General features: G+C 40.0%; 1 protein-coding gene across 3 annotated transcripts in view; it reads right to left on the reverse strand.

Annotated features, from left to right (window-relative positions):
* Positions 1–26,340, reverse strand: part of LOC131721857 (cAMP-specific 3',5'-cyclic phosphodiesterase 4D-like) — a 182,645-nt gene that overhangs the window by 49,011 nt on the left and 107,294 nt on the right. The window contains exon 1 of one of the 3 annotated variants that reach the window (XM_059014951.1): positions 11,998–12,670. The exons of the other annotated variants lie outside the window; for them this stretch is intronic. Coding sequence (XP_058870934.1) covers positions 11,998–12,125 — 128 coding nt within the window. The 5' untranslated portion in view covers positions 12,126–12,670. Of the gene's footprint in view, positions 1–11,997; positions 12,671–26,340 lie in introns of those variants that run through there. 3 annotated transcript variants of the gene reach the window in all.

The raw sequence follows: 26,340 nt of genomic DNA on the forward strand, positions 1-26,340 counted from the left end.
TGACAATGTTTTGACATCAATCAGCATCTAGGAATCACATGATCTTAGAAGGGACGGAAGGCCTCCTCAAGTCCATACATGTTCTGTTCCTATGTTCTTAAATGTCAAAGAGTTTTCCAGCAAGCAGAATATATACAGTAGAAAGATATCGTCTATTCCCTTGTGACAGCATATTTGCACAATACGAGTTAGCCTGGGCCTCCTGAACTTCTCTAACACATGTGACATTTCAACTTTAGCAAGATGAATTGAGGCGACTGCCCTGGAGGTGACAGGCGTAGTTTAACCATACGGCTGCCTCCTTGCATCGCTGTTCTTAATCTGTGGTCTATAATCTATATATTCGGTTGCTGTAATGCCCTAAAAATAGTCTAAATAAAGTCATTATTTTAAACTGCTTTTCAACATTTTAATATATTTCTTTTTTTGTTGTAATTATAGTGTTGCCAGTAAAATACACTATAACACCTGAAAGCAAACACATGTAAAAGTTTCTACAAAAATCAAATGAATTGGATTTAATCAATTAGTATGTCCCACTTCAGAAATGTAGTGATTTAAAATTATTCTCTTTTAGTATTTCTGTACTAAAAATATTGCACACCTCTTTGTGCTGTTTTTTTGTTGCTATAGTAAACTGTGTCTGGAAAAACACATTTCACAAGCACAAAGCTAAGCTAAAAAAAAAAGTAATCCTCTGAATTCAGCTGTTTTAAAACAACTCTTTTCCATACATTGTACATATTTCAAATTCATGGAGTGCTGTGGTTATTTCACTCATGAAGATAGCTGTAAACAGCTGTCGAAGACCCGTGGGTTATCCTCATTCATTGGATAACTACTCCATGAATGTTCATGGGGCAGCAGTGTGGAATAGTGGTTAGGGCTCTGGACTTTTTTTTTTTTTTTTTAATTTAGTCGTTGCCAATTAGTTTTTATTATTTTCTCCCCAATTTGAAATGCCCAATTATTTTATTATGCTCAGCTCACCGCTACCACCCCTGCGCTGACTCGGGAGGGGCGAAGATGAACACATGCTGTCCTCCGAAGCGTGTGCCGTCAGCCGCCCGCTTCTTTACACACTGCGAACTCACCGTGCAGCCGCCTCAGAGCTACAGTGTCGGAGGACAACGCAGCTCTGGGCAGCTTACAGGCAAGCCCGCAGGCGCCCGGCCAGACTACAGGGGTCGCTGGTGCGCAGTGAGCCGAGGACACCTTGGCCGACCTAACCCTCCCTCCCCCTGGGCGACGCTCGGCCAATTGAGCGCCGCCCCCTGGAAGCTCCCGTCCACGGTCGGCTGTGGAATAGCCTGGACTCGAACTCGCGACGTCTAGGCTATAGAGCACATCCTGCACTCTAGCGAGTGCTTTTACTGGATGCGCCACTCGGGAGCCCCTTGGGCTCTGGACTCTTGACTGGAGGATTGTGGGTTCATTCCCAGGTGGGGGACACTGCTGCTGTACCCTTGAGCAAGGTACTTTACCTAGATTGCGCCAGTAAAAACCCAACTGTATAAATGGGTAATTGTATGTAAAAATAATGTGTAAAAAAATAATATAATTGTATGTAAAAATAATGTGATATCTTGTAACAATTGTAAGTTGCCCTGGATAAGGGCGTCTGCTAAGAAACAAATTATAATAATCCACTTATTCATTTTGTATTAGAAATATAGACACACTAAAATTCCATCTTGTTCTTAATTTCAAACATCGACCAGGCCAATTAAACACTTCGAATACAAACTACAGAACACCAGAAGGTCTGTTTCATGTCTGTGTATATTGACCCTCACAAAATAATCAATTGCACCTTGAGTCATGGCATGTGAGCCCAAGAGAAACAGCCAAGTAAACAAGAGAACTGTTGTTGGGGCCCCTTGAAAAACAAGAAGTAATCACAGCCAAGGACACATCGAACCCTGAACTATACAACAGTGGAACTGACTGCCCGCCTTTAGGAATTCCAAGTCAGTATATCCTGTGATATACCACCTCAATACAGACTCTGTACATCCTGCAATAACACCACCTCATTTAAAAAACCAGCTTTCAAAAGGGTCTGTATTACCTCGATGAAACTGATTAATTGATGTTTATATAATTTCAAAATAACCAGTGGAGGAAACAACAGTTATACCTGATTGTATCTAGATATTGTACAGGTTCAGAATGATTCATTACAGCGCCATCAGTATGCTGAAAAAGGTAATGACCATGACGTACAGCAACAGCATGATCAGAATAGTTTAATGAAAACTGCTTCAGTGGTATTGAAGACCTAGATGTCGTAAGCAGATGAAGTGTTGGTATCATGTTAAAGTATATTAAGTGACTGGTTTACAGTATGTAGAATAACTCCATATATCCCCACAATCCGATACTCCCAATCATTTATGAAACAATGTTAATACCAAGTTTCCTCTCAATTTAGAAAGGGGTTCTCCATATATGTGGAAAAATGTAACGTGTGACATATGTATGGGTTTCAATGCACGGAGACCTACATACGTCTGCAGATAGACAAATATACAGACTGACAGACACTCCCATACATCCCCAGAATGTAATACTACCAATAACTCCTGTGACCAAGATTCATCACAAGTGGACCTAAATACATACAAATGTACACACCACTCCCCGCTGTATGCTGATCTCCCAGGGAACGTTTAACTATAATATGTTTCAGCAGAGATCCTGCTTGTAGGTTATGTAGGGTAAGTGTCTGTGGAATGCTTGGTTGTGTTGCATGTTGTACACCAGCTGCTCAGACCACAGAGTGAGCCCGAGACGGGCTCTGCCATGCATGCCGCTTGCTTCTTTCTTTCTGACTGTCATCATTATTGCATTCCAGAACAGCTAGCTATAAATCACCCTTCCCTCTGACGTCAGTCATGCCTGCTCCTCTGTCTGGATCCTGCAGATAAGATTCTGACAGGAGGGCCACTGATACTGCACAGTATGTGTGTGTGTGGAATTTGAGTTTAGGAGTGGTGTGTGGACCTACCACAAGAATGCAATATACTGTATGATGGTCAGTTGAAAATGAGAACACTGATAAAACCTTACCACTTAATCATACTGTGTACCATTTTAATCATACGAATGTTTCTTGTACTTACATTTCTTTGAGTTATCGGTCTAAGGTGTGCTCCGTTTCCCCCCCCCCCATACTAACCCTTTTTCACACTCGCACTGTAGCTCACATTAAGCACATTGTTACACAAAAACACAGTTTATTTTGTTTTTGGTTTTGCTTTAGGGGTTGCAGTATTCTATTTTTTATTCTGTATTAGGGAGGTATGACGTTATAATGACGTCATCGCGCGCAAAGTGAAAATGCATCAGGCAACATATATTTTATGTTTGCAAAATAGGAATTGGAAATACAGAAACCAGACATCCAATAGAAGTCAATAAACCTTAAACAGATAGCAAAGTGTAGATTCCTTTAGCATGGAGTAAGTTACAGACAGGAGTGCACAGCTCTGAGGATACTTGTAGTATTGAACAGTAGTGTATACTGTGTGTGGGCTGATCCTTGTCATTCCCTTCAGTGGAATTATCTCTATGTAAGAGCCTGTCCGCTCATGATGAGCTTGTGTGAATAAGAGGAGCGCAGGGTGACATGTACGGGACAGATTTGTGTTACAGGAGTCAGTACAGGCTGGAAACAGTTGCTACGAAATAAATAAACAGTTAACCTAATGAAACTTACAGTACTGTGCTCATCGTAACATCTGGGAATCTTATTGCTGTCTTTTCCTTTAGCCCGGGTTCAAATCTAGCTTTAGTGATGTAGGAAGTGCAGAGATCTATAACAATGTCCATTTATATACAGACGATAACTCCACAAATATTCATTGAGTTCTACAGCTTTTTAAATAACTACGGTGCTGGATGAACATTCGCAGAGTTCTGTTCAAATCACATGTGGGTATTTTTGTTTGCTGCTTGGACGAAGCGGATTAATGAGCTATGATGTCACTGTTTGGTTTCCATACACAGTGACATCATAGCTAATCTTTTTTAATGATCTAAACCAGGGGTTTTGAGCATTTTTTAAATTTTTTTTTTAAACGGTACCCCTTCTGCTCTGGAGGTTTTAGCTCTACTGAATGGTACCACAGTTGCAATAAAAGGCAGAATAATCTAATTAACAAATGTTCATTTAATATAAAATTTATGTCACAACAGTTTAGGACTGACAGATTGCTGGTTTAGGACAGAATACCAAACAGTTATTCTGTTGATTTAGTATTCAGTTATATGACGAGTTGAAAACTGCAAAGCTCCCCATTGGCAGAATCACCAGACCACTGTTTCACTCACCCACATAGTAATATTAGAGTTGAAATCACACATGTGTACAGCTGGATGATCATTTTGAAACTATACTATATTAACCTGATAAACAAAAATGAAATATTTATGTCGTTTAGCGATAATACATATTCCCGTTAAAGCATTTTCTTTTACTTTCATTTTTTCGCATTAGTGAGTGGTCGTACGCACGTATACTACGACTCTTGAACTGCTTTAAACAGTGTCAGGTTCTAAAACAGCCACCTTATTTATAAAACCCTCTTTTTATTATACGGTATGTGGTATTGTTACTAATCATCCACTGCCCTTCAACTGGGATCAAGCTTCCAAATCAGCCTCAACTCTAGAGGGGACATCAAGGAAACTCAGTGAAGGATTAAACTGTAGTTATTTCACATCTGAGGAGGGCAGAGTAACCAACAAGCCTAGAGTACAAGGTACCACTGTACTGGATCATTAAAACGCTTTGCATATATCTGAGGGCTGGCGATTATCAATTTGGTAATACCAAGACACTTGGTAAGAAAACAATGTGATTAAACCGGGCAGAATTGGCCAACCCCCAGCATCAGAAAAGTTCCGCTTTTCCTTCCAGAAAAAAAGTGCGCTCATGATGTTTTGGAGTAAATTGCTTTGTGAATCAAGTCCAAAGTAATGCTGTTTTTAAAGTGTCCAGCTACTGTAGGCATGTGCTATTCACGGGCTGACATCTATAAGCATAAAATAGACTGGGATTCTGACAAACCCTGAACAGTCATTTCTCATGCGTGATTTATATTGCATTTCTTAGTGTGTTTACTTATTTTGGTTGGTCAATGTAGCAGAATTGATGTAGTTGACACACATGGGTTCTATGCCCTGTTTACGGGCTCAAGAACTTGACCCGGAGATACCAGGTCAACAGCGGTGGTCCAGATGGCCAGACACACTCTCACACCAAGAAAACAAGTAGATAGAAAATAGCAGCTCTTAACAGCATCAGCAGCTCTGCATCCCTGCTTTATCAGTTATAGACAGAAGATTCTTTATAGCATGTATTGATCACTTTGGACACCTAGTATTATGCTTAGAATTGCAGTTACCAGCAAAGCATTGTCATTCTGAAATACAGTATTTGTGAAATAAATAAGTTGCCCGATTTTCATTTTGTCTACTCTGATAAAATGTGAAGAAATGGGTTTGCAAAACCCCCAGGCTGAATAGATCTGTAAACTGGAACAGTTGCAGTTTGACGGCAAACTGCTTTGGTTAAGCTTCTATTTAAAAATCTAGGATTAGACCGCACTGCTTTGAATCATTTTAGACCCATTGGTAGCAATATCCTTGAAAAGTTTCATTCTGGGTTTAGATCTGCCTTGTCAGAGTGGTGAATCACTTACCAATGAGTGCGGACTCTAACTCTGAATCCATTTTGGTTCTTTTGGACCTCAGTGCTGCATTTGATACTGTGGATCAAGACATTTTAATTGATCGTCTTAAAAGCTGGGTTGGCCTGACTGGAACTGTTCTAAACTGGTTGAAGTCTCCAGTAACTGACAGACAGGACTTTGTTTCTTTAGGGGAGTCTGTATCAGGAGTATCTACTGTTACTTGTGGTGTCCCCCAGAGCTCTATTCTTGGCCCATATTTTCTTTATATAGGCTGCCACTGGGTGAGATTGTTTGTAAACACAGTGTACATTTTCACTGGTATGCTGACGACACACAACTTTTATATACCTGGTGACACCACTGCTATTTCAGCCTTACTAGAGTGTCTTGTTTCTTTCAAAAGTTGGCGGTCTCATAATTTCTCATACAAATGTACACACAGGAGTTATTGGTAATATTACATTCTGGGGATGTAATTTGAACTCAGATAAGACAAAAGTTTTGCTGTTCTCAGCAACAACAAGAGTTGGCAAATTCCTTAAATAGATTTGGGCAACCTGAGCTCTAATGTAAAATCTGATGTGAGAAATGTGGGGGGTTGTGGTGGGGTGCCCTCTCCTGTGTGTAGTTTGTGTTATATGTTGTATGTGGTGTGTTATTATTGGGGTATATACATTGCTGCACAGGATATAAACTGGGCTATGTAACACGAGTGTTGTATTATGTATTTAGGCACGGGGATTGCACAATCACTTCACATGCAGATAAAGTATGTAATAGTATGTGGGCACAGGGAGTGCACAAATTAGTTAACATGCTGGGATTCAAGTGAATGATTAATTAGTAATTGAATCCCGGCACAACTGAATATATATAGAGGTATGAGTCTCTCACTCAGGGTTGAGTGTCAATTCAACTTGTTCACTTTTTAATCTATGTTGCACAAAAGTTACAAATATTTTGGCAAAAAATCCTGAATTCTGATACTCTGTTGCATATGTACTTACTATATCCAGCTCTGGATTCTAGTGAGTGGCACAATATACATGGACTTGAATACACCAGAGTATAAATGAAATGTGAGATAATTTATGCAGCTTCATCCAAACTTGTTTCAAGATCCTTATATTCGGTTAGTATATTAGATTCTTTCATCATCCCAATTGCCAGTTAAGATTTAAAGAAAGCATAGGCAGTGGAAGAAATGGCTTTAATTGTCAGAAACCTGTGCGCCATTTAAAAGCAAAGAGTAACAATGACCCACTGAACACGCATGAGTGAGGCATGGGGCTGCAGACAGACAGACGAAGCAGATGTTGGACGATTCCGATGCACCACTGCTGTAACCCTGCTCTCCAAACACAGGGCCAGTCAAGTGATTGGAGCTGCCAGAATCATTCCATACGGTTTCCACCACATTCGTATTTAGGGTTTCAATGTGTAGTTTGGAAAGAAACACATATTTTAGAAAACATTCCTTTTAAAATGATCTGGTGCTAGGTTAAAGAACTCTGTTTGTAACCCTTCATGGTTGAAATTGTTCCCACCCTTGCAGGGTCTAATTGACTGTCAGTAACCAACCAGCTGCTTCCCCTGTTGACTGACATGCTTTGCAGCCAGTAAGATGCTTTGACCCAAGGTAAAGTGACATAGGAAGTGAAGCAGTAAAAGATTTCCTGGAAGGAAAGGCAAGCAAACTGAGAACGTTCTTACACCCAGTGTAGTACCAAGTGTCCTGCTTTAAAATGAAAATACATGGTGCATGGTGAGTCCGCAGTGTGAAAAAAAGCGGTCGGCTGACGGCACACGCTTCGGAGGACAGCGTGTGTTCGTCTTCGCCCTCCCGAGTCAGCACAGGGGTGGTAGCGGTGAGCTGAGCCTAAAAATAGTCGGACATATCAAATTGGGAGAAAATGATAAAAATAATTGGCTACGACTAAATAAAAAAAATTTAAAAAATCAGCTTTGGTTCAGCCTGCCTCTCTCAGAACTGGCCTGTTTAGCTTTGTGACGCATATAACCAAAGTGACTGCTAATGGCAAGGAACCTTAAGTAGGAGAAGCCGAGGTAAAGATACACTGCACTTACAGCACGACCACTGCTGCCTATTTGATACACATTCCACTCACTGGAATACTTCTTAAATACACATCTTGCTATCCCTGTATAGATAAAGTGCCGCAATGGTGTCATGAAACAAAGGCTCTGCCACAGTCTTTGCATCTGTCCTGATACTTGTTGAAGGCTGGTGTATATAGAGAATACATCATGACTGTGGAGTACTGTCATTATTCCACAAAGCTAATTCTACAGCCATCCTCATGAGTGCAATAACCACAGCACTCCATGTGCGCTCGTACAGTGTTCTGTTTATATAACAAGTACGCTGTATGGAAAAGAAAGGATGTTTAACCCTAAATTAAGAGTTGATTTCAGAATCACTTTCCATAGCTCTGCATCTGCTCAGCAATGTAATTGGGAACAGCCCAATTTTGCCTGTCATCTTGTCTTCCAAAATAATAATAAAAAAGATCTCGATTGTGCTTAATAATGTATTATTTGTTTATTTAGCAGACACCTTTATCCAAAGCAACTTACAGAGACTAGAGTGTGTGAACTATGCATCAGCTGCAGTCACTTACAACAATGTCTCACCCATAAGAGCACAAGGAGGTTAAGTGACTTGCTCAGGGTCACACAGTGAGTCAGTGAGTGAGCTAGGATTTGAACCGGGAACCTCCAGGTTACAAGCCCTTTTTCTTTAACCACCAGACCACACAGCCACCTATACTAAACATACTTTCATTCGTCTTTGTGCTTTCTTACCAGACAGCTGTTTGTCACATACTGAGCCGTGCAATATCTGCTATTTATCACATACTGAGCCATGCAATATCTGCTTTATACGGCACACATGGTGACCATTATTGTGGTAGTAAGTTGGTGTCCAACCGTGGGGATAGAAAACATATATCACACATGACATATGTGATATTATTCAGTTTAAGGACTCCTTAACTCAACAAACTTTTAGCTAGTTTTAGGACATTATATATTCACAAAATAAGCATCAAATGTGAATGCAATTGTATTGTAATGGTTAATGGCAACATTTAACTATGGCAGCCCTTTGCATTGTTGTATTAATCCACATGTTTTTAATGACAGGTTGGTCTGTTGGCCACAATTGAACAAAATAATGAATTCTTATATAACTGTGTATTGTAATGCTACAATACCTACCAGGACCTCCTTGAAATGATATGTAAAGCCTCAAATTTAAGCAGTTCTTTATGGTTTTTGTGTGTGGTGTAGGCACTGTGGAGCTGTGTGTGTGTGTGTGTGTGTGTGTGTGTGTGTGGTGTAGGCACTGCGGAGCTGTGTGTGTGTGTGGTGTAGGCACTGTGGAGCTGTGTGTGTGTGTGTGTGTGTGGTGTAGGCACTGTGGAGCTGTGTGTTTTGGTGTCATTACATTTGCAAAACTTTCTAAACCTGGCAACACCCATGTCTAATAAAAACACACCTATGTGAATTTCAGGAAATACAATAGCTTTACAAGACCTAAGGCAATTGTTATTATTCATAAAGTAATTCCATGACAAGCAATGCATTCCTAAATGAGTTCTCACTGGCTGAACCCAGTTTCTGTCTTTTTTCTTGCCTGAGGGGTAGATCTTTTTGAAATATGAGAAATGATAGAGGTTTGTTGTTCATAAATGTGAGCAGGGTGATTTCAATGTTGCGATCAATTCCACTGAAAGAGATGAACAATTTGTATAAAAGAATTGCAGGATGAAGTCAAATGTACAAATAAATATGGGCCAGGTTTACTAAGCCTTCTGCTCCAGTACTGTTTTGCATTGTTTTCAATTCTACTGAAATGTTGACAACCTCCTGGTATCCAGGCGGTGCAGTACAGAGTGTCTCATCAGTCATGTTTCTTTGCATTTCATCTTCCACGTAACTTTCAGTTTTCCAATGCTACGACTATGAATCATCCTGTACACTCAATCATAATCCAAGTCAATTCAAGCCATATTACTGCGAATGCAAACTTGAGCAACCAGTGTTCCTAATGGGATCCTGGACAGGTAATATGAGCTCCAACATGACCGTTCACGGAGTCTCGCAGTTATTCCATGAACAAGGACAGGTGAATGTTTACAGCTTTCCATAGCACTCTATTAACATCATCTGTTTGTGTAACAAGTACAAATTATGGAATAGAAATCTTGTTTAAACCTGACAGCTGCATACCTCAAGCTCACATCATTTGGAACAGTGCGATTTGCCGGGTTATTCAGTTGGATTTGAATGAAAGATCCGGTTAAAAATAAACTCATTAGCACCAAGTATGTAAAGGTTATTCAATGCTCGACCTCTCAACACATATTACACATAGTAATGGATGCCTTGAGAAAACTGTTAATTAATATCAATTAGAAAACAATCCAGTATAATCAGCTTCCAGCTCTGGCAGACATTACTGGACCGTGAATCACATTTAAAATCAATCCACGCAAGTGCTGTCTTTTTCATTTTCACTTGCCATAATAAAAGCTCAGTTGGACAGCAAATACTAAACAAAGACACAATTGATCCAAATGTATTTTATTAGTCACCAAAACCAGTGAATCAATACTTTATGCGGACGAAAGCATCCAATCCAGTACCCGCCACTGCCACATCAGCCAATCTCCGCCTGTCAGCTCAACTGGAGCTCAGCGTCTTTCAACAAAGAGAAACAGGGACACTTCAGTAATATTGCTCCAGATAAACTGTAAGCAGCTCTGACAAGTACAAAAGTTATTTGTTTAATAAAGTTCTGTTTTTTTTTTTTTATAAACATTTTTGGGACTATTTTTCTAAAACTTCACAGCAGAAGGGTACCTGACGAATCATTACAAGTTCAAGGTACTCATTTCTAATAGCAATAGTGCCCTCTCGATGAAGGCTTGGGAGGCATAACTCCCATCGTGGCCAACTACCACGCGGTAGAGCCTTCATCGACTCGCTAAAGAATCTGCTTTTTTCATCGCAACACAAATAGCATCAGAAGAGCTTCAGTCCAGCGCAAGGAAAGCACGTGGTTCTGGGTCGCTAGCTACGCGAGGCTCCAAATTGAGTGATGCCTTGAAGTGTAATTGAGGATTGCAAAATAAAAGCCATGGCGATCAGTAATTGATGAATCAATTATTTGTTGCATCACTAACATTGACTGTGTTATTACGGTAAGTCATGCAGTGTATATGGGGGTAGGTGTCTGAATGGCTTCAGGTCAGTTTCTGTAAACTGCTAATTGTCACAGTTGGAACCAGTATGGGACCACTAAACCAACTAAGAAAACAACTCCAACCTTAAGGTCACCACACCATTCACCTGAGCTCATTTTGCGATGTCCATTTATCGCTAACTTAAAGGGCTAATCTTTTTCAGAAGGAGACCCGTGAATGCAAAGGAACCATTATGCCTGGAATAGTCAGTAAACATTGTAAATATTGATCTAACCAGAAACTGCAATAGAGAATGATAGCAGAAACAGGTAAGACATTAACTAAAGCCAAACCTGCAAAGGGACAGAGCAGAAATGGTAAGCTGAGTTGACTTTATCAGGAGTTCACCAATATCCTGGCAAAACAAGCATTCAAAACAAAGTGTTGATGATGCAACACATATGGCTGCTACACTTTGGAACAAAATGCTGTTTTAATGGATCCAATTTCTTTGCAATATACAGTCTATTAAACTGTACAACACCTTGTAGTAATTAAAAACAAGAGAAAGTCATAGACATACCTATTGCAGTGTTTGGTATGTGATATTGGGCTACCATGCTTTGTATTCGGAACATTTCAATACTGTACAGTCTTATGCTTGTATTTCTAAGAGTGGGTAAGTGGGGTGGACACCAGCTGTATGACTAATTCATGTAACTAATATTCACCGGAGTGTGATGATAACCAAAGTGATCTTCTTATCAGGAGCTAAGGGTGACATTAACAGAAGTTTTATAAAGTCACAGTCATAGAAATATGTAGGTTTCCTTTGATTGCTAATTGCACTAACAGTACTAAACTTGTGATCCTAGCTATAAATTCCATGAGATCTTTAACATATTCAAATTTATTCTCACAAAATTAGTTAGATGCCATTGGAAACCTTTCTATACCTCCCCAATCCCCCTGAAAAAGTTACAGAAACTTCTGAGCAAAAGAATATTAACGTTAATTTAAATTAAAACAGGTCTGTTCACCTATTAAAAAAACAACACAAAAGATATTAAAAAATAATGATTTACCGCTTTCGCTTCTGTACGATATCAATCGGCCGGTTGACAGCACAAGGAGACCCAAAGATATTCCCATTTCGTAATTTTAAGGAGAGATCCGTCGTAGTCAGAAAGCCACAGTTTGTTGGCAAACTCATGTTTTTCTTTCCCTCCACTCTCTCTATCTTCTTCTTCCTAACAGCTGGGGCTACAGTTGTGCGTCTGTCCTTTTCCTTGTGCTCGACCCCAGTTTCCTGAAACTACATTTTCCCATTGTCGGTTTTCTTAAGTTTCTTTTTGGTTTTAAATAGAATCCCCAGGTTCTTCTTGTAATCTTCTTCTTTTTTCAAATAAATCTTCTTGGCGTCTCTGCTGGCCTCTAACTTTTTGCTATTCACATTTTTCTATCAAATGTCACCTTCTGCATGCTTTGCTTGAAAGTCTCCTATGCTATTCTTTTCTGGTACCTTCGTTCAGATAGATTTCTCTGTCTGTCTCCGGTTCCCCAGGAAGAGGCACTGTCTCCCCATGCTGTTCCATGGTCTTCATGCTAGTCTGAATCGTACCTTCTTTTGGCTATTCTCCATGCCTCAGGCTGGCTTCTCACTTTCTCTCACTCTCTGCTCCTCTCCTCTCCCTCATGCTCTAGTCTGCTTCTCCTGACAGCTGAAATGATGTAGAACAAACCCATTCACAACGGGAGACTGACTGATCCCTGAACAAGTGCCAATTACACTGTGATGCCACTGCCCATAGGAGGCGGGGCCAAGCACATGAAAGCCCTCTTCAAGCATGCCTTTTAACCCTTTGTGGTGATCTTCCTTTCCTTTTACTGCCTAAGCAGAAAGTGCCAAGGCATTTACTGTACACCAGGTCTAAGCTTGCCTGTTAAATAAAATGATAAGACATGCTAAAAAGTATATAGAGACCCCACAATTCCTCTCAATTGTAACCTAAAATGAGTGAATGTTTGTTTTTGTGTAATCTGCTTTGTATGAAACACTGCGGGTGTTTCTGGTTTACCAGTTTGTTTTATATGTGGTCGTTTTGTTTTGCTGCAGTCACATGACACTATGTGTACAGCACCTAGGCTCTGTTTGTGCTTGTTGTGAAAATTGTCATTTATGTTTTTATATTAATTTGAACTGACAATGAATATTCCTCTACTCGTTGCAAAAAAACTAGCAGTACAATATTGGAAAGATGACCAAATATTCTATGTCTGTAAGAAAGAACTCTTGGAACCACACTATAGAATACAAACAAGAAACATTCGAAAATATTTCAGGAAATCATTCCTCCATGAGTTCAAAACGTAATGTTTACAAAGGCTAGCATAGTGGTATGTGCTACAATGTAACAACTTCTATTATATATATTCCACTTTCAGTAACAAATTGGAAATCATTATTTACACTTGTGTTTGAACTAAACATTTGATTTAATTCTTAAATTTGCAAAGTTTTCCCTACGCTTTTCCCCATGGTTAGACAATGGATTTACCATAGTATACCATGTTTTGCCAGGGTTTGTATAATACTTTAAAGAAAGGATCCACACACTGAAGCAGACGAGGTGCAAGTTCACAAGGCTGAAGCCATAAATCAGTATAGAGAGAGAGAACGGCACACTCAATTGCACTCTAAAATTGTACATCTTTAATTCATAACCATACCTCCGTGCTTCACAATGCTTACCTATGCTTTACCATGCTTTATTACACTTGGCTATGCTTTTACTATGGTAAACTTTTATGAGGGATGTTCAGCCAAATTTGTGAAAGATGTGGTAAGTGACGTAGGGAAGTGTGTTAGCGTGCTGTGCATTGAAGCTCCCAGATGAAGCATCACGCTCTGATGTCTGTGTAACACCAATATGCTTCCCCATGAATATGTTTAAGCAGCAATTGTTTTTCTTGAATAGTCAGTAAGCATGGAGAAAGATATCCGAAACAGAGAAGCATAGAGAACACACATAAAAGGATGTAAGAAATGAAATATTGGAAACATGCAGATGAAGTTTTTAATGTGACCACAGTCCCTGTAGAAGCAATCTTCTTTTAAGAACTGATTGATATGTGAAAATGACCCCTAGCTATTGCCACAGCAGTGTGAAAGCGTAGTATTTGCAAAATGATCAAATATAACAACTGTGCTGCTGCTGCTAGTCAAGCAAAGAACAAGCAAACGTCTCCTAAACTATCAGGCAGGGCCTACTTTTTTTTGTTTCATGTGTGGCTGAGTAGCTATGAGAGAAACTGTGGAACAATTATTTTTATTCTACCATACATCTCTGGCCAAAAGCGTTGCATCACCCTACTAATTTTGCTTCATAAAGTCAAATGAAACATGCTGAATAATGTTACATTAACATATTGAATTACATACCGCTTTGTAGTTTTCCATATACTTGACAAAAAACTGACAAATGATAAAATGTGACTTTATGAAATATAACATGAAATACTGTACTACTGTTATGGCTTCTGATAGACTTTTGCGATATCATTTTGCAGTTTCTTTGATTACATGATAAATAAAATATCTAAATTATGTTCATGTATTCTCAATCCTAAAATTCAAGGTTATGCAAAACGTGTGGCCATAGCTGTTGGCAAAATAGCTCTGTCTGGGTCAAATGAAAGCAACAGCTGCCTAACCTGGTAGGTGTACCCGTTTAACGACAGAAAAAGGTAGGCTGTCAATGCTGTGACTGATGACTGCACAAATCACAACGAACAAGACACACTGTAGTTCACCCTCAAGATTGTATATGTTTACAATTGTAGATTACCCAATGTGTTGCTCATCAGTTAGTCACATACATTTGCTGAATTGTGAAAAAAATTATTAGTACATCATTCCCCGTTCAGATGGGCGTTAAATTGTTTTCTGAGCTAAAATAATTTAGCGCATGCCCGGTCAAGTGCAGTTCACGTTTTAACATGTACCACATAATATCACCACCCTGGTTCAAACTGTAGCACAAAAAACTCCAGCAGCAAGTCTCTACCATGAATATAAACCCCTGAGGACTGGCACGGTTTCACATTTCAATATGAAAGGGAATTAAGTTGCAGTGTCCATTAAAGATCCGCTTGGGACGCGACCGCGTTCAACTGCAAAGCAAAACACCACCAGAATTCACTGAGGTGTTTAGTTTAAAGGAATTAGAAACAAAACGAATTAAAAATACATCTATTATATAAAAAGAACACTCCACGGACGCTAATGGAGAACCGCGTGTATTGACACTTGTGAGGATGGTTGAAAACAAACTTGTGTGCATTTAACGGTTGAGAAAATCCTGTCTGTGCTGTAGCACGCATGAGGGTGGATGAGAATACAGTCAGCTCTCCTGATAAGCTGCATACTGGGTGTTTTACGCATTGAAAAAGTACCAGTTACACATGATATTTAAATTGAATGCCTAACAAATACGTATAGCAATTTTCCTGCACAGCTTGAGTTTGCATGTGAGCCAGCTTCTTGTACTTGGTTGGTTACCGGCGTCTCAATGGTCAATCGTGAATTTCCTGCAAGCAGTAGCTAGAGAATGGATCATATACATGCCAGGACAGCTAACTGTAGCCTGTCTGGGTTTTCAATTAAAAAGAATCTACAGTTGAATCCACTAACTTGCAATGTGTGTTTGTGACCCCATTCACACTTGTGATTTAAGGTGTCCCAGGGCCGCCTCAGGGCCACCTTTTCTCGTATGTGAACGCTCCAAAAAAGAACAGGCAGCCCGGCTGGCCTACATTTAGGCTGCAGTTTCGATGTGGCCCAGGGCCTGCAATCTGGGACCAGGACCGGCCTTTACATATGAACGCAAAGCTGGCTTTACTCCATGATCTTACCTGGAGCGCTTAATACAGTCGTTTAATACTGTTATAAAGTCAAAGATAAGTCAAACTAAGTGATTAAAGAAACTGTGAATGTAGACGTTTTGGTGAAGGCTCCCCCTTATAAAAGTTTACCATTTGCACAGTAATATTGCAGTTTTCCCATGGTTATACTGTGCATTTATCTCTGTTTACCCTGTTTTGCCATCTTTTTAATATGCTTTACCATACCTCTCTGGGCTTTACAGTGCCCAGTACCTCTGCTTCACCATGGTTTATCACACTTTGCTATGCTTTTATAATGGGAAACTGCCTAGTTTAAAATAGTTAGCCAACATCCTTCAAGATGAAGGAATTTCATAGCAAAGGAGACAGAATATAGAAATATTTCTACTTGCAAGGCCAACTGTATCAGTTTTCTGGTTTAAGTAAAATGAAGGAGTTTGACATTTATTACATTTGAGATTCATGAGAAAGCAGTGCCAGATGATTTTATTTGAGGTGCCATTAAAATTGTCCACTTAAAATGTAATTTTTATAATATATATAAGCTCTGTATTAAGGCCAGTCAAGGGATCAAAAATGTGTCCTTAAGGGGGTGGGTGGCCTTCCTGCCGAGGGTGCTGCTGTCGTAATTGACCAGTTTAGTTTCTAATAGTATCTTTTGGCAGTTTACAGCAGCATGCTGGTCTTATTAGAGACGTCATTTAACAGAAGCTTCATGAGTTTGGGACTGATTATTTTAAAAAGTTCTGAGCTAATTATCAAACAGATGGTGGCCTTATATTAAATTACATTGAGTTAAATATAGTAAATAGATATATGTAAGTATATCTAGAATATTAAATATTATAATTGCTTAGAAATGTGAATTCACAGCACAAGCTAGTTGTATTATTAAACCTCACACGCTACCACTCCCTAAACAAGTTGTTTGATAGAATACCCTATTTGAGTCAATGGTTGTTGTGGTCATTCCTGTGAATCCAGATAAACCAGCAGGATGGCCATGCTGTCTTGCTAACTGTATTGGAGGTGTAAATGCTAGCTGCTGAAAGTGAGTCTGCCGTACATGCTGTAAGAATCCGCTCTAAAGATAGACGGTGCCCTTTCGACCTGGCAATGGACTGAATCAGCAGGTTACTAGAGTTCTCTTGAGAGAGATTTCAAACTGGCTGTCATTCAACATTATTCCAAGAGGCCCAGACAGGAGGGTTAGGCAAAGATACACTGTAGCTTCCAAGACGTTGTATTCAAGTTGTAAATTAAAACATTAAACAAATGCACAAGTATTAAGGGGGTGTCATCTACGTGTTCTGAATATTTAATTTCCTATGTTCTGTATTGTTTGCTGGTGTGTTTCTACTTATATCATTATTACAGCAACAATGTTATTATTGCACTATGCACTGGAGCCCATAGCTGAAGCATTGTGCACTGTGCACTGGAGCCCATAGCTGAAGCATTGTACACTGTGCACTGGAGCCCATAGCTGAAGCACTGTGCACTGGAGCCCATAGCTGAAGCATTGTACACTGTGCACTGTGCACTGGAGCCCTTTGCTAAAGCATTGTACACTGTGCACTCAAGCCCATAGCTGAAGCATTGTACACTGTGCACTGGAGCCCTTAGCTGAAGCATTGTACACTGTCCACTGGAGCCCATAGCTGAAGCACTGTGCACTGGAGCCCATAGCTGAAGCACTGTGCACTGGAGCCCATAACTGAAGCACTGTGCACTGGAGCCCATAGCTGAAGCATTGTACACTGTGCACTGGAGCTCTTAGCTAAAGCATTGTACACTGTGCACTGGAGTCCATAGCTGAAGCATTGTACACTGTGCACTGGAGCCCTTAGCTAAAGCATTGTACACTGTGCACTGGAGCCCATAGCTGAAGCACTGTGCACTGGAGTCCATAGCTGAAGCACTGTGCACTGGAGCCCATAACTGAAGCACTGTGCACTGGACCCCATAGCTGAAGCATTGTACACTGTGCACTGGAGCTCTTAGCTAAAGCATTGTACACTGTGCACTGGAGTCCATAGCTGAAGCACTGTACACTGGAGTCCATAGCTGAAGCACTGTACACTGGAGTCCATAGCTGAAGCACTGTACACTGGAGTCCATAGCTGAAGCACTGTACACTGGAGTCCATAGCTGTGCATGGTAGTAGATGTATTCCTAGTACTTCATATAATGGGGGGCAAACTTCCCAACCCCCTTTATGTGGAATAACTATAGCATGAACATCTCTGGCATAGCCTTTATGTATGTAAAGCAATCCACTGTACATATATCACTGAACAAATCATGCACTAAGACCAGAGGTACAATAGTGTGCAAATGTATTGCAACATCCCATTGCTTCTGTAGTTTTGATTAGTTGTGCATATGAAATCAAACCACTGGAACTGAAAATATTGGAAAAATGTCAAAATAGGCAAATTAGTGAATGTCTAATTTAATTGATGACTTTAATAGGCCACACATGCAGTTCATTTACAATAGTAAGAGAAAAGGAACACAGAGCCACAAATGGTAAAATGCATGAGACTTTTTAAAAGTTGTTTCTATAGCACTGATTACTGACCGAAAATTGCAATTCACTTGGAGGGGAAGGTGTGCATGTATTAAGCATTTCTAGCACTGAACAGCACCTCTTAAAGATGCATTCCCTGCCCTGACAGACACGTCCCACTAATAATGTGAAACTGCTCAGCGCTGGCTTGTGTACAAACGAAAGACTGCATATCTGTAGACATCCTCCAGCTTGGTTTATATGATAATGGGTTTGAAGTGCTCTTGTAACTGTCTCTTAAATGTATTGCCCTATTCTAACCTTGCTTGTGATTTGCAAGAGTTCATGAGTTCACACAACAGACTGCATCTGGTAAACTCTTATAGGGCTGATGAGTTTAACTGAAAACATGACTTCATTTAGAGTACAAATCCATAACAAGCATGTCAGTAACATACATCCTCCTCCATGGCTGTAAATTCAAAATCAGAGCTATCCGTGTGACGAAAAACATGATGACCGTGACCTACACATTGTAGCACAATGTTTAATTACAATTGATATGCTCTGGTACAGAACCAGAGAGCCTCCATATAGCCTCCCAATCTGATATTCTCAATCAGTTCTGCTAAATAATTGTAATACGAAGTGTGACAGGGCTAAGGCCCAGCACATAAGAAATATTAGTTTTGTTTATTTTCATTTGGGCGTGTTGTGTTTGGTTTATTTTTGCAAATTGTTTAGTGTCAATAGATTTTTAATGAATTATTAAAGCCGGACGCTCCGTCTGGGACATGCTACCTGCTGTATTTGGTTGTGGGGAAAAGCAGCTGTGAATCCATAACCAGCAGGGGGGCGTGTCCCAGCGGAGCGTCATGTGATAAAAAGGGTCAGCTGACACACCTTGGGGCTGCTGCAAGACCATAAACCATAGGACTGAGATCGTCCACACTACCAGGAAAACGAAATCTTCCCGGTCACCGTGTGTGGTGTGGAGCTGTGTGAAGAGGAAGCCAAAACCGCTGATGACTGTGTGTATAGCCAGGGTCAGGGTTTGAATTATTATAAGGAATATGGATTAGTTTAGGGGTAAAAGTATAGCGAGGTGTGCACTACCATTGTCACATGTTGTTGTGGTGTTTTTTTTTTTTCTGTGTGTTTTTTTAAATAAATCCTGCGGGCCTGAGCAGCATTGTCAGTGACACCTCCATATAGACCTGCAGTCTAATAGTCTCAGTCTCTTAGGCTAAATAATGTTTCATCCCCTATGGGGGATAACTATATATTCATGTTGGGATTTCTCAGAAGTTTTCATATTCATTTTTTTTAATATAACATTTCTAAATAAATGAGTTACCACTCCAACTGTGTCTGACAAAGAGCACATACTGTACACTGACTGGCCACTTTATTAGGACATGTACCTAATATCGGGTTGGGTCACTGATTACGCTGATCAGCGCCTTGATGAAGCATAGACGCCACAAGGTGCTGGAAGGTATTTCAAGGGACACACTCAGTCATTAATATTGCACACACTCGGTGCAGAGAGGTACTGTAGGCAGAGAATAGTGATTACGATCGATCAAGTTCATCCCACGTATACTCAACTGGATTGAGAGCCTGAAATCTGCCATGCTCCTCAAACCATGCACAGTTGTGGCACGGTGGACGGGTGCATTATCATCTTCAAGGTAGCCTGGGCTCAGCATTGTTGGGTGGATTTGATCCACAGCAATGCTTTAGTAAACTACAGCATTAGTTTGGCCTGCTACATTAATCAAAGAATGCAAGCTATAACCAGGAGAACATGCCTCACACCAGGGCAATGCTAAAACCACTAGGTCACCAGAGCATACCACTGTACAAATCAAAAGACCAACATGCTGCATTTGTTCTCTTCTTGTGGGCCAGTTATTTAGTATCAATGTTCCTGTTTTGAGTGGTCCAACTGTTAGTGTAATACAGTGCTGGCAACAGAACATAATCAAGGCTAGATTTCCTTGGGAGGAGAAGGTCCAATGGTAATGTATTGGCCAATAATTCACAAGTCATGTACTTAACGAAAAACTGACAAAAACTGATAAATGTGATATTTTGAAATCTAACATGAAATAATGTACTGTACTACTATTATGGCTTCTGGTAGACTTTTGTGGCATCATTGTGTAGTTTCTTTCATTACATGATGTTAAATAAAGGACCTAAATTTATGTTCATATAGTGTGTGTTTTTTTTTTTTTTTAAACCAATTGCTTAAATAAACGCTGATACATTTCAGATCAGAGCAGTTTTTTTTTTTATGGAAGTCTATTCGGTATGTTTTACTCTCCCCATGTCTTTTTATGATGTTAGCAATCATTCTGAGAGGTTCTCAAAGATTGTGTTTTTTTACTTTAAGTCTGAGCTGTACTTCAGTTTGAATTGCCTGCCATAGACATATCTCTACCTGGAGGAAATTACCAGTGTAATACATTTACTATGATGGGGCACTTTTCCTGCAGTTTGTCCATGTAGTCCGACACTTAGGAGCAAGTTTACTTTTGTTTTGCTGGCAGTACCCTAGCTGTGCACTAGATGGTGCTGGACACTGATCTAGCCAATGATACATACCTGTATGTCTATGACACATAACTAGTACTGAAGAGCAGCTCTTGATCTCAGTCGAAGCCCCTTTACACAGACTTATCTAAAAACTCAACAACTGTATATATGGAGTAGTTGCAGGTAAGGGGCAGTAAAATAAAATATATAAATACATTTAAGAGGAAACTATTTAAAAGCAAGATTAAACACAGCTTAGTTGCATAAACATCATGAAAAAAAACTCTAAGGTGAAAATATCAGTGATGAAACATACCCTCTCATGCCCCCCCTGCTGGTCTTTGTGCAGTTTTTCTCATGAATGCTAGACTAGAAGGTGAAGGAAGTCAGTTAAAAGTGGACAGAGGAAGGAAGCAAGACGAGCCTGCGGTCCTGCTTTCATGTATTTGTATAAATCGGTTATAAATAGTTTCTCATTTTTTATTGTTTTCAACTGTATTAAAAACAAGCCAGGTTGTGTTTATACAACTACAAGCTCTTGCTTCTCTTGTGGTGTCCCACAGGAAGCTAGTGTTGGTTGCAGGACGTATCCTGGGTTAGTTCACAACGCCGTTTTTAAAGAAACCGCTTTGTTCATGCTTTAGAAAAATACTTTTATACTCGAAGTTAGAATCAAGGATAGAGGACAATTACCATGACACAGCTAGCCCAGTTGATTCAGCGCCATTCAAAAGATGTTTCTGGACAACTCTAAGCACTCGCATGCAAAATCATATTTGAATGTCTGTAGAGAGAGGAGAGGCTAATCTGGTTGCTCTTCTTCATGTTCTCCTTGTAAAGACAGACCTTCACAAAACTCTGCATGCTTGTGGTCATGCTATGAACTAGCGCATGTAATGTAACAGTGGCTGAGCTAATCAAGACACAGTTGGGGCAAACTTGGTCCCTATTTGTTTTATTCCTGTTGCTTCTGGTTCCTACTGCAATAAACACAACAGACTAATGACAATAAGAAGTTGTCCCTGCATGTGAATTGTTTAACTTCGCCCCTTTTAAGATGCATCTTTACAGGGAGCACGCTTTTTTGTCCAGCATATACATTATCCCCTTTTGTAGATCTTCGTATGGCTGGTCCCTATATGCAAACAGTGCTTATTCTGCAGAATATTGTTTGTAAAACCATACTAGCATTACAGCTCAAATAACATCATATTACACAACCAGTGTTGAGAGATCTAGCATTGGATAGCCTTCACATTTGATGCTGCGGAGTGAATATTTTGAATTCAAATCCAACGGCGGGTAAATGGCACCGCTCCTGATGACAACACGTTGCTAAGCAGATGCAGAGTGGGATCTGGTGAAAGTAATGTCAGCCTCTTGAGGTTTAAACATGCTTTCGTTTCCATGCACTTCACTTGTTATATAAACAGAATGCTGTGTTTATTTCACTCATGAAAACGGCTGTTGACAATCCTCAGACATGGAATAACTATCCTTTACGTTTTTGATTAAGTTTAGCTTATGTAACCAGCTTATTTCTATAATGTAACCAGTTTATTTCTATACCTTGATAAGCTACCGCTGGATTTTAGAGCATTTTACAGCACCCGGTTGCATCAACCACCTACCCGTGGTTATCCCAGAATCCATCCCTAACTATTGAACACTCAATAGTGCTGAATTTAGAAACCCTAAAAGAAACGTCATGAATTCATTGACAAACGCTTTGATTAGAAGTTTTGATAATGTCTTCAAAAAGACCAAAAAAACCCTGGAAGACATGAAAAACGCGTCTCTGGAATACTGAAATGTGCAGGTCCTTCTCATGAATACATTTGTTGTCTATGGGTTACTTTCTTCATTTTCTATGAATCGCTTTTGTGGTAATCCTCCCAACGCAGTCCATAGAATTCTGCAGCAAGGCTCGAGAGCGCTGTCAAAGATGCCAGACAGCAGCACCCGCTATTTCAATAAGCATTAGTCAGCAGAGGGGGGGGGGGGGGGGGGTGGTATGTGTCTAGTTTATATGGCCTACATTCACTCTCTAATAATAGACTTGTACTAGTTTGAAATTAAATAGGTGGCTTTTAACTGGGGTGGCAGCAGGGGAACACTGGAAACAAATGGTTCTGTTCACTCTAAAAATCGAACCGAACTGTCGTATTAAAATGTGGAAACCTTTTATGAATGCATTGCACAAATCACTGAATTCTTCAGTATGTGTCACAATTCCTGTGCATCTGATTTTTCTATTTGACTGATAGTGAGTTAATGCAATGTGTGTGAGGGTGTCTCTTATTAACCCTCGTTGGGGATGAAATCTGTCGGTCCGTACATCCTTCCAGCTGTATGTCACTCATCCCATTGGCAAGAAACTTGGTATTAACATTCTTTAGCTTTAGTTATTGACAATATCAGATTCTGGGGGTATAGGGGGTGTCTGTATGTGACACTTACATTTTTGCCTATATCTGGAGAATCGCATATTTTCTATTTATATTCTATTTTGCAATGCTGTTATGGTCATCAGTGTTGTCATCATATAAACAGCAGTGTTATTGAGAATTGTTTAATGAATTTGAGCTAAACTCAACTTTAGCTATACCGGTTTATGATGTTAAATCTATAGTACTATAGTACTGAAAGCACAGTGCAATATGTTTTAAAGTGTAGCGTATATATTCAGGACTTGCCTGTTTTGCATATAACCAAGACACAAGTGCCATCTAGTGGTTCCTTAAATACCACGCTGCTACAAGAAATGAAAATTCATAGAATTCACCACAGAGCAAGTTTGTAAGTCTCCAGGTTTTATTGCTAAAGCTATATATTCCTTATGAAGTCTTGAATATCTTTAGTAACTGACCTGTCATTCAATGGATTCCCATCCCTCCTCTCCCCCAATCACCAGCTCTCTTCACTTCCCCTATGGTAACCACAGGGGGTCTATCGTCTCGTCCAAACAGCCCGGCAACGAACTCTCAACCAAGTGAAGCCGAGTGTTTCATCTTGTACCGCACTCCATCATCAAATAAACACTATTCAGTACACATTCTGTGTGGTGGGGGTTTGTCCTCTATCACTGATACAGTGTGGAGTAGTGGTTAGGGCTCTGGACTCTTGACCGGAGGGTCATGGGTTCAATCCCCGGTGGGGACACTGCTGCTGTACCCTTGAGCAAGGTACTTTACCTAGATTGCTCCAGTAAAAACTCAACTGTATAAATGGGTAATTGTATGTAAAAATAATGTGATATCTTGTAAGTCGCCCTGGATAAGGGCGTCTGCTAAGAAATAAATTATTTACACGTGCCTTCATTCGACCAGCCTGGCTTGTTGAATTAATTATACTGACATCAGCATGAGACACATACTCTCCTCTCGTCTCCAGAGCTTGCCGTGCCGTTCCAATGGGCTGGCATTGCAATATTTTATCTTTATTTTATTAAGTAGATAGACATGTATCAAAGTAACAATCCACAAAACCGTTTTCCTTTTTTTTTGTACCCAAACCTTGCCAGTAGATGGCACCATTTCTCCACCTACTCTCACTCCCTATGGTTGCTTTCAGAAGTTCAGGTTTATAACATAGTTTCACCACAGTAATAGTTGTGCATGTGGGGCTGTGGTTTCTATTGAATAAGTCAGTATGGTCTGTACTGAATTACAAGCTCATACATTCCATCCAGGGCTTCTGTGATCATCAACCACAAGAGCAAAGCTTTGACTTCAGCCTATTACACCATACATAGACAGAAAAGTCGTATTGCACGGTTTTAATGTCAAAACCATGTAATACAGCTTGTTTTTTCCCCATGAGCCAAGATGCAATATTCCTATCCATGTAATACACATTGCTGTTGAAGAATTAGAACAATATATACGGAATTTCATCAAGCTAAGAAGAATTGTGACATTATATGAAATACAACCAGATCGCAGTACCATGTTTTGTACTTTCTACTCCTCCATTTCCCCGTTGCTATGGCAGCGTCATTCTAATAAGGGCTGCTTTGTTGTTCTAAGCTAGCTGACGGCGCTCGATATTGAGATGGATGGATATATTTATGTGACTGTACAGCGTGTTTATAAAGTCTTGGCAGGATGTTGTAAACTGCTGGTCAGAGCGGTGAGGGCTTGTGGAATAGAGGTTACCGATGGGAATGCTGTGTTCTGTCTGTCTGCCAAAACAGAGCAGGAATGGCCATGTGAACTGCATTTCTATAGACAGCATACAGAGCGTATATCATAGAGCTGACAGGGCACATTGCCTCCTCACATGTAGGGGGCAGTGATTGTTCTGCCAGTGCTAATAACAGGCAATAAATTGATTATAAATTAGTACTAATTATTCGACAGTTTGTTTGTGTTGACATTACAAATCAGCACTGCCAGTGTGCAATCAGATGAAAAGGAGAACAAACTGCTGCCATGCCACTGATACTGTTGATTCCCAATACTAATCAATCACTAATATACTGGTTCAATACTAATCCATCACTAATATACTGGTTCAATCCTTATCAGTCACTGATACTGGTTCAATACTAATCCATCACTAATATACTGGTTCAGTACTTATCAGTCACTGATATACTGGTTCAATACTAATACAATTTCCCACTTGCATTTGGATTATGGGCCAGGGAAAGAATTGCATGTATTTTTTAAAAGTAAACATTTCTGCACAAGATTACACAACTAATATAAGCGTGCTACTAATAGGGTCATGACTTTGAATACAGAAAATCAAAAATAGCAAACAAAAGAGACAAACATGAAATAATTTATTATGACGGGTCTGTTGTCAACAGTTCTGAGTAGGTTAAAAAAAACAAAAAAAAACCTGCTAAGCCATGCATCTTCCAGTCTCTCATTCTGAGTCCCACACTAAGCACAGTGACCACAAACAGCCCGTTTGCTACTTTTAACTGAACTTCGTGCCCCGGCAGAACGACACAACAATTTGCATGCATGTTTATTCTTGTGTTTCTGTTAAAGAGCTGCTAGACAAATGGCCCTCCCTAATCCCTGACACCCCACTGCACTGATCTGCAGGGGCACATTTAGAGGATGTTCTTTCAGTGATGTCTCATATCAATCCAATGGAAAACACAGAAAAACGAGCGAGCAAGAGAGAGTGCACCTCAATCCTGACCTGAACCCCCTACCTACCATTCAGTCCTGGGCCTCTCTCAAGCAGAGACTGACAATCTAGCCCCACTGTGTGTTCTCTGGGTTTAAATTCTTTTCGCTTGTGAGTGACCTCCACGAGATTTGAATCTCTGTGCCACCTCCTGTTTTATTTGCTTGTTCTGTAAGTTCATGTACTAAACTGAAAACATGGGCATTCAATAGCTATCCTGTTTCAATGCAATAGCCTCCTTGTCAAACAGTCTTCACAATTTACAGCTTAAGAATAAGACTTTACAAGTGAAAGGCTAATAATTGCTCCAGAACTTCAA

Source organism: Acipenser ruthenus, chromosome 49 (genome assembly GCF_902713425.1).
Source record: "Acipenser ruthenus chromosome 49, fAciRut3.2 maternal haplotype, whole genome shotgun sequence".
Classification (NCBI taxonomy): Eukaryota; Metazoa; Chordata; class Actinopteri; order Acipenseriformes; family Acipenseridae; genus Acipenser; species Acipenser ruthenus.